This window comes from Propithecus coquereli, unplaced genomic scaffold (genome assembly GCF_000956105.1).
Source record: "Propithecus coquereli isolate 6110/MARCELLA unplaced genomic scaffold, Pcoq_1.0 Scaffold40, whole genome shotgun sequence".
Lineage (NCBI taxonomy): Eukaryota > Metazoa > Chordata > Mammalia > Primates > Indriidae > Propithecus > Propithecus coquereli.
In genome coordinates this window covers 5,650,910-5,664,501 of record NW_012149730.1, presented here as the reverse complement: position 1 = coordinate 5,664,501, position 13,592 = coordinate 5,650,910, and the positions used below count along the sequence as shown (strand labels likewise).

At 42.0% G+C, this 13,592-nt stretch overlaps 2 protein-coding genes across 2 annotated transcripts in view; both read left to right on the top strand.

The window, feature by feature from the left end:
- The window catches only part of RPL24 (ribosomal protein L24), a 5,826-nt gene extending 3,071 nt beyond the window's left edge, over positions 1-2,755 (top strand). The window contains exons 4-6 of the mRNA XM_012652844.1: positions 1,402-1,538; positions 1,957-2,020; positions 2,631-2,755. Coding sequence (XP_012508298.1) covers positions 1,402-1,538; positions 1,957-2,020; positions 2,631-2,711 — 282 coding nt within the window. The 3' untranslated portion in view covers positions 2,712-2,755. The remainder of the gene's footprint in view (positions 1-1,401; positions 1,539-1,956; positions 2,021-2,630) is intronic.
- A 4,391-nt stretch (positions 2,756-7,146) lies between these two features.
- ZBTB11 (zinc finger and BTB domain containing 11) overlaps positions 7,147-13,592 on the top strand; it is a 40,530-nt gene continuing 34,084 nt past the window's right edge. The window contains exon 1 of the mRNA XM_012652843.1: positions 7,147-7,684. Coding sequence (XP_012508297.1) covers positions 7,375-7,684 — 310 coding nt within the window. The 5' untranslated portion in view covers positions 7,147-7,374. The remainder of the gene's footprint in view (positions 7,685-13,592) is intronic.

Below are 13,592 nucleotides of genomic sequence, written 5' to 3'. Positions count from 1 at the left end.
TGTTGCTCAGGCTGGTTTCGAACTCCTGAGCTCAAACAATCCGCCCGCCTCGGCCTCCCAGAGAGCTAGGATTACAGGCGTGAGCCACCGCGCCCAGCCATGAATGAACTTAATGCCACTGAATTATACACCGTAAAGGGGTTAAAGAGGGCAAATTAATATATTTTGCCACAATAAGAAAATATTTAAAAATGGATTTGAGGCCGGGCGTGGTGGCTCATGCCTGTAATCCTAGCATTCTGGGAGGCCGAGGTGGGAGGATCGCTTAAGGTCAGGAATTCAAGACCGGCCTGAGCAAGAGTGAGACCCTGTCTCTACTAAAAATAGAAAGAAATTAGCTGGACAACTAAAAATATACACAAAAAATTAGCCGGGCATGGTGGCGCATGCCTGTCATCCCAGCTACTCGGGAGGCTGAGGCAGTAGGATTGCTTGCGCCCAGGAGTTTGAGGTTGCAGTGAGCTAGCCTGACACCACGGCACTCTAGCCCAGGCAACAGAGCAAAACTCTGTTTCAGGAAAAAAAAAAAAAATGGATTTGATATAAGAAAAATGGAACAGGTAAATGCTAGCATTTTCTACAATAAGATTTACCTTTCAGAAAAGTTTAAAATGAGGATATGTTTTAGCCACAAACTTACTTTAATTGTTCTTGGACTTAGAGATACACTTCAAGATCTTTTTTCTCATAAGTACTGTAGCATAGGTTTCCTGCCTATAGAATTTGCAAGAAATGTTTGAATTTTGTTTTGCCTTGACTCATGGACATTCCCTAAAGTTTGGTGGTTTTCCTGTCATAAATCATTATCTTAGCTTGAATATTTCTCCCATTGACAGCCCTTTGAGTTAAAAATAGGTGAGTTGAGGCTTGATAATTTTTCCATAAGTAAATTATTAAAAGTGTAAACAGTCTTATTAAAATAAGTTTTAAGGTTAGGTGAGGTGGCTCATGCCTGTAATCCTAGCACCCTGGGAGGCCAAGGCGGGAGGATTGCTTGAAGTCAGGAGTTCAAGACCAGCCTCAGCAAAAGGGACACCCCTGTCTCTACTAAAAATAGAAAAAATTAGCTGGGCATGGTGGTGTGCGCCTGTAGTCCCAGCTACCCGGGAGGCTGAGGCAGAAGGATCCCTTGAGCCCAGGAGTTTGAGGTTGCTGTGAGCTAGCCTGGGCAATAGAGTGAGACTCTGTCTCAAAAGCGGGGGTTGGGTATACAGTACCATCCAGTTCATGAAATAACCAATCATTTTCTTTACAGTTCAATATTTTGCCTTTTTAAGGTAGTAAAAGAAATGACCAGGATTTGTAATGGATGGCTTAAACAATCCCTAAGCGGAAAGCATGTTTTATTTCATGGAGGAGGGTTCGTGTTTGCCCCCCCACCCCAATCTTTTTGTTTTATAGGAGGAAATTCAAAAGAAACGAACTCGCCGTGCAGTGAAATTCCAGAGGGCCATCACTGGCGCATCTCTTGCTGATATAATGGCTAAGCGAAATCAGAAACCTGAAGTTAGAAAGGCTCAACGAGAGCAAGCTATCAGGTGAGGCATATTGCATTATGACCATTTCAGCTATTAGGATGGATTTTAGGTTATGTTTGAATTTATAGGTTCAGGAACCTAATCTGATGTTATTTTCATTTTGAAACTTGCATCTGTAGTAAGCAATTTGATTATTGGTTATAAATATTTAGGTTTAATAATACAACAGTTTATAATATCGTTTAATTATGTTCAAATTCTGTATGAAGTTAAAGTTACCATATAATGTATATGTTAAGCTGATTTGGTGGTTAATGAAACTTATTGACAAACCCCTTGGATTTAGCCTACAAATAAATAAATGGAGATGGGGACAGATGGAATATGATAGTTCTACTTGACTAATACTCTAGCTCCTTGTTAATAAGCTATACCCTTAAGGAGTAAAGTGCTTTGCCTTAATTTTTTAACCCCACAGGGCTGCAAAGGAAGCAAAAAAGGCTAAGCAAGCATCTAAAAAGACTGCAATGGCTGCTGCTAAGGTAATTATGAGATGTCTTGCATTTCTCAAGTAATAGGAAAATTTATTTTTAATCCAAATTGTGATAAATGAGAAAGTTTCATGGTTTTAAAAAATTTAGTGTAAGGCTGAACTGGAAATGATCTGTGTGACTGATTTCAGTTACAGATCTCCAGGAGCCAGAGCATTTCTTAATGTTAGACAGGAATTGGGAAGGGGAGAAATAAAGGTGGCTTTTGCTTTTTAAACTATAGTTTGAAATAATTTTAGACTAGAAAAGTTTTCAGTAGCAGTACACAGAGTTTGCCCAGTTTTTCTCAGTTTTTAGTTTATATAACCATAGTAAAGCTTTAAAAACCAGAAAATTTCATTTGTCCAATACTGTTAATAAAATTCAGGAATCTCACACTAAGTTGTGTCTCCTTACTCCTTCAATCTATAACTATCTTAGTCTTTATCTTTCGTTATAAAGATGGAGTTCTAATATTTTAGGGGGGTTCACATGAAAAGATTGGTGTTGGGAATGCTGTTAAATTAAGAAAGTGATCTAGGATACATAAAGAATCTGAACATAAGAGAAGGGTAATAAACTTCTGAGGAGTGATGTCACATAACATGTCGTCTTTTTACAGGCACCTACAAAGGCAGCACCTAAGCAAAAGATTGTGAAGCCTGTGAAGGTTTCTGCTCCCCGAGTTGGTGGAAAACGCTAAGTTGGCAGATCAGGTTTTTAAATAAAGATCCAACTCTAACTCTAGGTTGTGCTGGATTTTTTTTCTCTCATATAATAGGCGTAGTGGGCCTACATGGTCTTAGGTGACTTCAGAGAGTTGAGAAGTTAAGAGGTAGGCCTTTATTAAAGTTCATTCTCAGGAATACTCCCTAAAGTAAGCCTTAGTACAAGAAATGCTAAGCAAAATGATGTAAGAAATAAAATATATGTGGTTAAATGCTGGCTTTGCTTAGCTGAGGTGTGTAGGCACATGACACAGACTGACAGCATGGTAAACCTTTTGGTTTAATGGCTGCAAGTACTAGGATGCTGCATAGATTTAATCCAAGTGATTCGTAAAAAGATAAGCAGGCAGTCCCTGGGTTACAGACAACCTGGACAGCCTCACTTACGGTGTTCTATAATTAACAACAGCCTCCCAAGGCTCCCCATAAGGATATTATTGATATCCTGAAATAATTAATCAGATGAGTGATTTGGGAACTGGTTTCTTCCATGCATGTGAGCAAGCCCGCATGACATAAGTGGTTTGTTGGCACAGCCTCTTTATGTTCATGGCTAGTCTCATTGTTTATATGGTCACGTAAGCATATAACTTTCTTAACCTTTTATTTGATTTTGTGAGTGTGTTTACCCTTATGACCATGCCTCCAAAGTGAAAGTCCACTGCAAGTCCACATTGAGCCTGCAGCGAAGAGACCGATGATTACAATGGAAACGGGAAGTAGAAATAATTAAGCCTTCAGCCTTTCAGAGAAAGGCCATATGACATTACTATCCGAACAATTATAGAGGATAAAGTGAGAACAATGGAACATGTCAAAGGCAGTGTTCCAGTGAAAGCATCAATTATTACTAAGCAGCGTAATGGATTAATTACTGAAATGGGAAGGTTATTGATTTGGTTAGAAGATCAAAATAAGGATAACATTCCTATTAGCCTAGTGTTGATGCAACATTAGGTGAGTGTTAACCTTTAATTATTTTTTTTTTTTTTGAAATTTCTGTCTAAACTTTTGAGTTTGCTTAAAAGAACACAAGTTTATATAACTTAGTACAGGGGTATTACTGTTAGAGTATTACACTGTATCATTACCACATGAGCCATTGTAGTAGTAGTATCATCATACATGTGATGTTCATCAGGGATCCAGGTTACATACAAATCCAACCTAAAGATGTACTTGGGGCCAGGTGTGGGGGTTCACGCTTCTAATCCCAGCACTTTTGGAGCCCGAGGCAGGAGGATTGCTTGAGCCTAGGAGTATAAGACCAGCCTGGACAACACTGGGAGACCCTGCCTCTTCTAGCCAGGCATGGCAGTGCACACGTGCAGTCTCAGCAACCTGGGAAGCAGCAGAAGGATTGCTTTTAAGCCCAGGAGTTTGAGGTTGCAGTGAGCTATGACGCTGCTGCACTCTAGCCTGGGAGAGTGAGACCCTGTCTCAAAAAAATAAAAAAGACATCCTCAGGAACATATCTCAATTTGGCAACCTGGGAGCCACCTGTACTTTGCAGAAAGTAAATCTTTTAAATGATTTTTTTAAATTACCCATTTCCATGATTTTTAATAAACAGAATTATTTATAGGGTTTGCCTTCTATTGGTGTCTCACCTACTATTAGCTGATAGCTGAGTTGAACATGCCTTTAAAACTTGCTCCCAGAAAGTAAGCTTAAATGAAGAGCACTGCTTCTTGAGCAAAGTATCCTATATAACTTCTGTGGGGTTTGACAGAGCCATGTCAGATTGCAATAGTGTCTTGAGTATCCTACTGATTGAAGAGATGTATGTGTATAAGATGGGATAAGGAATATAGAAGTAATCATTTATGTAAATAGGCTTGTACTTCTACAGAAAGTAGATTCTTGCAAGGATACAACAGTGAACAAGCCACAATCTTCTTGAGAAACATGCTTTTACACATAGGAATACTAAAGGTATAGTCAATGTCAACATTTCCTCTTATCCCCATTCTGTTCAAGGTGATGGCAATTTTTCTTTCTAGTGCATGTTAAATTCAGGCACTGTTCAAAAGTACTGAGGATAACAAAATAAATAGTTCTCTTTGGGAACCCGAAAATTGAAATATGTAAAAATCAATATAAGAAATATGCGGGCTTTTGCTCAGGAGGGCAAAACTTAAGATTTTGCTTGGGGGAAAAATCTTTTTATTGCAATGACAATGTTTTATTTATGAAATTACAGGGAAAGTAAAATTTCACTGTGGACAAGAAAAGCTTAAAATAATCAATGAAAATATCCAACTTGGATGCAGAGCTATGCTAATTTTTGGACAAAATAAAAGTATTTTCTGGTTTAAATGTTGGCTTTTAATAAAGTGTAACTGCTGATTCTGATGATCTTTGAGTCCTACGTAGCCTGTGGCCCAGAAGGAACTAGAAATAAACACTAAGTACCTGTTTTCATAGTATAGCAAGTTTTAGCTTTGCTCAGGAATACAATCTGACCACCGAGGAAGCATTTAATTAAAACATTTTTCTGTTAGTCCCAAGAGGAATCCAGGCATTAGTGGGGTTCTCAGTGCTTTCACGCCTTGTGTTTTGGCAGAAACGATTGGGTGGAGAAAGGTCTTTTCACTTAGCTTTTCTTAAGTGGTATTTGTTACTTTCCACTCTTGCCAGTATACTCCTACCTGTATTGTTTGCTTTAAATTTTACTTAAATCTACTCACTTGATGTTAAATTTACTTTTAAAAGGAATCAATATGACAGCAGAAAGGAGTGGTGGGGTTGGCCCAACATGTTGACCAGCTTCTTACAGGGTGGATTTAGGCTTCTCTCAGTGCCCCACTCCACTGGCGGAGAGGGCAACCACGCATTTTAATTCCTCCCTCTTCCAGCTATGGTCGTAAAGTCTGTAAATTGAGCCAAAGTAGATCCCAGGCCTGGTAGTTGTGTTTTTCCTCTGGGCCTTGGGAGTTCAAGTCCCTACACCTGGAATCTTTCAATGATTCCCTTGTGATTCTGGGCCCGCTGGGAATTAGTGTACGCGCTCCCCAAAAACCATGGAGCCTGGGTGCCTCATTCTGTTTTTGAGTCTGCTGCATTTACCTGTTGCCTGCCCCTCACCTGCCTCCACACGGGACAAAGAGCTTCATCCAGAGACTGCACACTACCTGGTAGGGAATGGGAGCATTGGCAGCGTTTGCGACCAGAACCCTTGGGCGCGGAAGCCTGAAATTTTCCGGCTTCAGCAAAGCAGCATTAGTATCTGACTCCACTCGCCAGAGTATGGTTGGCCTGGGGCTTTTTTAAGGGCTGCAGGTTCAGCCCAGGGAAGGGTCGCTCGAGTCGCTGCTCCAGACTGCCAGCTAAATATCTGAATTAGAAACCTTAGCGCACTAACACTCTGGGAGGCCTCGGGAGGTGGATCATTTGAGCTCAGGAGTTCGAGACCAGCCTGAGCAAGAGAGAGACCTGTCTCTACTAAAAATAGAAAGAAATTAGCTGGACAATTAAAATATATATAGAAAACAATTAGTCAGGCATGGTGGCGCGTGCCTGTAGTCCCAGCTACTCGGGAGGCTGAGGCAGGAGGATCGCTTGAGCCCAGGAGTTTGAGGTTGCTGTGAGCTAAGCTGACGCCATGGCACTCTAGCCCAGGTAACAGAGTGAGACTCTGTCTCAAAAAAAAAAAAAAAAAGAAAAGAAAAGAAACCTTAGCACACATTGGGAAACGCAATTCAAGTCGGCTTGGCCTCTTGTGCTCTTAATATATTGGGTGTAAAATGGAAAACGCTTTCCCCTACGTTTACATAGAAATACATGCAAATAAACCTTTAAGAATATAGTACTAGTTACTCTTTCCCACCCCTTTACAACACGATTGCCCTTTGTAGAAAATCGTCACTATATATGCTAATCATTCCAGAAAAATCCCGACTATTCCTTGGGTAATTGGGAGCTAGCAGTTAAAAGTTTAGGAACTACAATAACTCCTATCATTGAACGACTTAAGATTTTATAACGCTAGTTAACTGGAACCTAAATTTCCATAGAGCTGTCTTTGGTGCTGGGTTCAAAGACTAACATTTTTATAGGGGCCTCACAATCTTATTATTTTATGATGTCTGGCGTCTCATAAGGTAGACGAAAAAACGGACTCCTTTACCCCTTCTGTGTCTCCAATGACATCACAACTGCCCACCAGCTCCTCCTACACGTGGCTCCTTAGAAAGCGTGGGAAAGAAGGGAAAAATGAAAAGGGAAGCTGCCAGGACTTAAGATGTCTGCCCAAAGACCCTCGATTCCCCAGGAAGGGCCTACCCGCTTCCAAAATGTCCGTCCGCATTCCTGACGTCACTCCATCGGCTCCATTAAGCCAAAAAACTAGTGCGCTCCAATCAGGGCTCAGTCCCCGCCCCTGACTTGTGTCACTTCCGGTGGTGCAGCAGCCATTTTGTCAGTCGCCAGTGGATCCCGCGCGCTTGAGAAGTGCAGTTCCCCCTGGTTACCGAGTCGTCCGTTCTCCCTTCGTGCTGCGGGCGCCGTCTAAGAGCGCTCGCCAAAGGCGCAGCCGTTCCTCCCTACGGTGCTGCCGCTGCTGTTGCATCTGCCTGGAGGTGGTGCGCTCTTTTCCTCCTCTGCCACTGACAGGCGCCCTCAGAGCCGCCTTCCGCGATGTCAAGCGAGGAGAGCTACCGGGCCATCCTGCGCTACTTGACAAACGAGAGCGAGCCATACGCCCCGGGCACCGAGGGCAATGTCAAGCGTAAAATCCGCAAGGCTGCCGCTTGCTACGTGGTGCGCGGTGGGACTTTGTATTACCAGCGGCGGCAGCGGCACCGCAAGACCTTCGCGGAGCTGGAGGTGGTGCTGCAGCCGGAGCGGCGCCGGGACCTCATCGAGGCGGCGCACCTGGGTCCGGGCGGCACTCACCACACCCGGCATCAGACCTGGCATGACTTGTCCAAGACGTACTGGTGGCGAGGTACGACCTGGCCCGCGGCGAGTGGGCGGGTCGGCGGCTTGTTGCAGGGGCAAGGCTTGCCGGCGGGGCCTGATTGCGCACTCACAAATTCTAGGGTCCTGGACGCCCCTTGCCGGGCCAGCTTGCGCTGGGCGGCGGATCGGCTGCCAGGCGGAGTCGAGAGGGTGGGGGACGCGAAGGGAGCCGCACTTCCCACAGGAAGGAGGCCAGGGGAACTAGGGGCGGGCCCTGGCTCTGGGTGGGGCCAAGGGGGCTTCCCCGGGGGCCGGGCCAGCGGCGGGGAGGGGCGGACGCCTGAGCAGCGCCAGGCCCACTTGCTTACGCGGCCCCTGAGCCTGTGACTCGTTCTTTAGGAGGAAGCTTCTAGCAGGCGGCCAGGGAGGCGCGGGTTGTTTGTGCGGGCGGTTTCGGGGAGGAACAGTTCGTTCGCCCAAAGGCCGGGCTCCGGTCTCCCTTGTGTTCCGCTCGGGTTTTGAGAAGCAGGTTTGCGGTTCTCTGCATCCCGTCGCCCGTATCCCTCAAATTCTGCTCCTTGGGCGTGAGGAATACAGTTATGCGCAGAAGTAATTAGGAGTGGTTGTGTGAACGTTCATCTTGAACCTCGTTTTTAGAGCAAGAATTAAATGTAAAGGATATCAGTTACTCTTAATTCTGAATGTTTTAATATTCTTTCTCCTGATATAGTGAAAAGCGCTTTGGGAACTCTGAGGCTCTGTATATACCCAGAAAAGAGATGGTTTACCGTGACATTTTTTTTTTTGTCAGGAAATAAAGCTCTAAAGTTTCTTGGCTCCTAGGGAACCAGTTTAGGGAAGGAAGGCTAGTGCTCTTGGCTGCTTAACCGTCTGCTTAACTCTCCACAAAGTTGATGAATATTCACACTGCTCGGTTTAGAATTAGCAGTTTACAGGCCCATATTAAGAAGAGGTTTTGTTAGGAATGATACTGCCACACTCTGTGTGGCTGCAGAGAAATTAATTCATGGGTCTTGGTTACTTGCTCTGAATAAAGAGAGTAGACTACTGAATAGTTTCTAAAGTTCTTTTTGGTTTATAAACTTTGTCATCAAGCCTATTCATTTACGAACTGTTTGATACTCCTTTCCTTTGTTCCTTGGAGAATTGTTTTGTGTTTTCAAAAGCAGTCCGGTTCTAGATTTTTCTTAAATGCTTTCTTTTAATTCATTTTCTGGTATAAAGCAATATCGAAATTAAATTCCTCTAAGGAGGCACAACTATGAAGAGTAAAATATGGAGTAATCGCTGTATTTTGTTAGCATTGGTTTAGTCTGATACTGTTTTGTTGAACAAATATCTCAGGTTTAATATTTTAGGACATGTTAAAGATAAGTATTAATATAACTATAGGTAACATCGGTTTTTCTCTTTAGGTTTTTTGTTTTTTTGCATAATTGCTTTACTGGGAAATACAGGTAACATTGGTTACGCTTTTATATGCAGACATGGTTTTGAGCAACTACTTTCTTTGTTTTCATTTAATCTTCATAAAACTTTGTGAGGTGGAAATATTTGTATCTCTATTTTCCAGAAGGAAAAACTAAAAGCACCAGGAGATTAAATAACACAACAAAGGTCACAGGGCTGACCTTCATGATTTCACACTTAACCATTGTTATATGGTGCTGTATAGGGTTTAGTGTTCATAATTTTCTTGTTCTAAATTATCTGGGTGATACCCAGTTTGGGGTGTTTTTTTTAAGCGTGCAGTGCCTTAAAAGAAAAACACCCAGATGATGTTATGTTAGCGTAATTTAAAAGTGAAAGATGTATTTGTAGTTACGCATTTATGCAGAAATTCAAAATCCTTAAACATCTAGAGCAGCTGTTCTTAAAGTACAAGAACCCATGGAAGAGGGAGTCCCTGAGATCCTTTCAGAGTATCCACAAGGTTAAAACTACTTTCATAATAAGGCTAAAGCATTATTTGCCTTTTCACTCTCATTCTCTGAATTTACGATGGGGTTGTGTGTATCGTTAAGTCGAAAATTCGTTTAATACGCCTAACCTACATCATAGTTTAGCCTAGCCTACAGTTGGGCACATCTCACACAAAGCCTATTTTAGAATAAAGTGGTTTATATTGTATCTCATGTAATTTATTGAATACTATACTGAAGAGAAAAACAGAATGGTTGTATGAGTACTTGAAGTACAGCTTCTACTGAATAAGAATTGCTTTTACGCCATTATAAAATGAAAATACTGTATATCAGACCATCGTAAGTCAGAACTATCACTACAGTACTTGTTTAGAAGCTACATGACTTTTTTTTTTTTTTTTTTTAAGACAGAGTCTCACTGTGTTGCCCGGGCTAGAGTGAGTGCCATGGCATCAGCCTAGCTCACAGCAACCTCAAACTCCTGGGCTCAAGCGATCCTTCTGCGTCAGCCTCCCAAGTAGCTGGGACCACAGGCATGTGCCACTATGCCCAGCTAATTTTTTATATATATATTTTTAGTTGTCCAACTAATTTTTTTCTATTTTTTTAGTAGAGACGGGGGTCTCACTCTTGCTCAGGCTGGTCTCGAGCTCCTGAGCTCAAACGATCAGCCCGCCTCAGCCTCGCAGAGTAGCTAGGATTACAGGCGTGAGCCACCACGCCCGGCCTGATTCTTTTCCTTCTTTTCTATTTTAGTTAGACTTAGGCTCTGGCATATTTGCTAAGAAAGTGTTTCAAAGTCAGTCCACTAGAAGTTGTACCAGGGATAGTTTACTAGGATTCGTTATTTATGCTGCTTTTTCTGGAAAGCTCCCATGATGAGCTATATTCTAGTGCTGAGGCAAGATTGTAGCAACTTCCCTTGTTTGGGCATGGTGAAAAACTCTGAATCAGTGCCTAAAGTTTATGTATATTAGCTACCAAACATTTCAGAATATAAAATGTTGGTAGATATTTTTTCCCCTACCTTTCTGTTTTATCCTGTATCGTGTGTGCTGGAGTTTCAAAATGACTCTTTCCCCTGCCGCAGTTCAAAGCTGATATGTGGGGATCTACAGTTAAATGCTTCCAAAATACATGGATAAGAATAAATTAGGAAGCTGAGCACAGCAGCACGCCTGGAGTCCCAGTTCTTTGGGAGGCAGGAGATTCGTTTGAGCTGACGAGTCTAGCCTGGACAACATAGCAAGGCCCTCTCTCTAATAAATAAATAAATACATGAATAAATAAAAAGAAATCACACAAGAACTTAAAAAGCATTAAATTAGGAGGGAAAAAGGATCAAACTAGCAAAATTGTGTAATAGGTTAAATTAGCTGGCTGCAGAAGTTCCTGTCCTAAGAATTGATTTGTTTTTGTTTGGACTATGGAAATAAATTGATGCTGCTGTTAGTTACTCTAGAAGATGTGGTCTCTACAAAACCTGATGATAACTTGGTTTATGTAAAATAAACCTATAACCACTTGCAGCCTCTTTGAAGAAAACAAAATACTGAAGGACCAACATGCGTGGAGCTCAAAAAAAGAGGCCACTGAGCAAGAAATGGTCACTGTATCCAGTAATGACCAAGGAGAGAGGTTCTTAAGCAGCTGACAGGAGGAAATTGTTCAACTTGGCAAATAGATCTCTAGAGCAGTGGTTTGCAACCTGGGACACTTTTACCTCCCAGGGGACATTTGGCTGTATCTGAAGACAATTTTGGTTGTCAACTGTGGAGGAGGTTAGGGTTGTGATATTGGCATCTAGTTGGGTACAGATCAGGGATGCTCCTAAACATACTACAATGCACAGGACAACCCCTCACAACAAAGAATCTGGTCCAAAATGTCAATACTGGTTGGGTTGAAAAACCCTGCTGAAGACTGAAAAACTATTCCTCAAGCTCTTTTATCAGATGACTACCCGCTAAGGTAATTTATTTCCCTTTGTTCTCAGTCCATGCTCCTCTGTAAACAACCATATGGCTTTTATTTCATTTTATTTTATGTTATGTTATTTTATATTTTTAGTTATTTTATGACAAGGTCTCACTGTGTTGCCCCAGACTGAAGTGCAGTGACATGATCCCAGCTCACTGCAACCTGGAATGCCTGGGCTCAAGTGATCCTCATGCATAGCTGGGAATACAGGAGTGCACCATCACACCTGGCTAATTTTTTCTTTTATTTTTTGTAGATATAGGGTCTCACTCTATTGCCTAGGCTGGTTTCAAACTCCCATTCTAAAGGAATCCTCCTGCCCCAACCTCCCATGTTGCTAGGACTACAGGCACGGGCCACCATGCCTGGCTAATTTTTTGTAGAGACAGGGTCCTTGCTGTGTTGCACAGGCTGGTCTCAAACTCCTGGTCTCAAGTAATCCTCCCAAAGTGCTAGGATTATAAACGTGAACCACCTCGCCCAGCCCAGTGAGCATTATTTAACAAATACGTAGCAGCAAGTGTGTGTCAGACACTGTTGAAAGTGCTTTATAAATACTGACATTTAATCTTCATAATAGCTCTATGAGGTAAGTATAATACTGTATCTCCATTTTACAGTTGATCACAAAGAGGTATAGAGAGGTGAGAGGTTCAGTGACTTGGCCATGGTCACAGAGCTAGTTAGTGGATCACTTTTCTGCATAAATAATTTTAATTTCTTGCAGTATTTCCCCACTCTTAAAATAGTAAAGTAACTGTATTTACACATTAGTATCTTTTGCATGGTTAATGTGAGTCAGTCACAACTCTCGGTGAACTAAGGAGGTCTAAATTTCTGAATCCCTAAAGCTATATTTAAGATGATCCCATCAAAACAGTAACATTTGACTTAAAAGATATAAACCATGATATGATAACGTGATTTTTTTTTTTTTTTTTTGAGACAGAGTCTCGCTTTGTTGCCCAGTCTAGAGTGAGTGCCATGGCTTCAGCCTAGCTGACAGCAACCTCAAACTCCTGGGTTCAAGCGATCCTACTGCCTCAGCCTCCTGAGTAGCTGGGACCACAGGCATACGCCACCATGCCCGGCTAATTTTTCCTATATATATATATTTAGTTGTCCAGATAATTTCTTTCTATTTTTAGTAGAGACGGGGTCTCGCTCTTGCTCAGGCTGTTCTCGAACTCCTGACCTTGAGCGATCCACCCGCCTCGTCCTCCCAGAGTGCTAGGATTACAGGCATGAGCCACCATGCCCGGCCTGATAAGGTGATTTTTTAGACAGTTTATTATTGTACATTTGTATTATTTCTTCTGCAGTTTTTATTTATTTTTCATCTTTGTTCAAATGCTTTCCATGTAGTTTCTCCAATACCATTTGAACTCAGCCAGTTAATACTTTACTCAAACCTCTGTTGTAAGAGTACTTAATGTGTAGAATCATAAAATGCATAGTAATACATCTAAAAAGGCCAGATGCAGTGGCCTGTAATCCAAGCACTTTGGGAGGCCAAGGCAGGAGGATCATTTTAGGTCTGGAGTTCAAGAGCAGCCTTGGCAACATAGCAAGATCCTATTTCTACAAAAATAAAAATAAATAAGCCAGATGTGGTGGTGTATGCCTATGGTCCTAGCTAATCAGGAGATTGGGGTGGGAGGATTACTTGAGCCCAGAAGTTCAAAGTTGCAATGAGCAATGATTGCATCACTTCACTTCAGCCTGGGTAACAGAGTAAGACCCTGCCTCTTAAAAATAAATAAAGTGAAGAAATACATCCAAGATTAACTAGGAAAAACTGATTCATCTTGTCCTTGTTTATTTTGGATGTGGGAAATTCCATAGCAGTATTCCTTATTTTCTAAATGTATTTGTCACTTAGAAATACACTGAAATAGTCCAGGAGCAATGGCTTACATGTGTCATAAATACTAGCAGTCTGGGAAGCCGAGACAGGAGGATCGCTTGAGGTCAGGAGTTTGAGACCAGCCTGAGCAAGAGCAAGACCCTGTCTCTACAAAAAAAAAA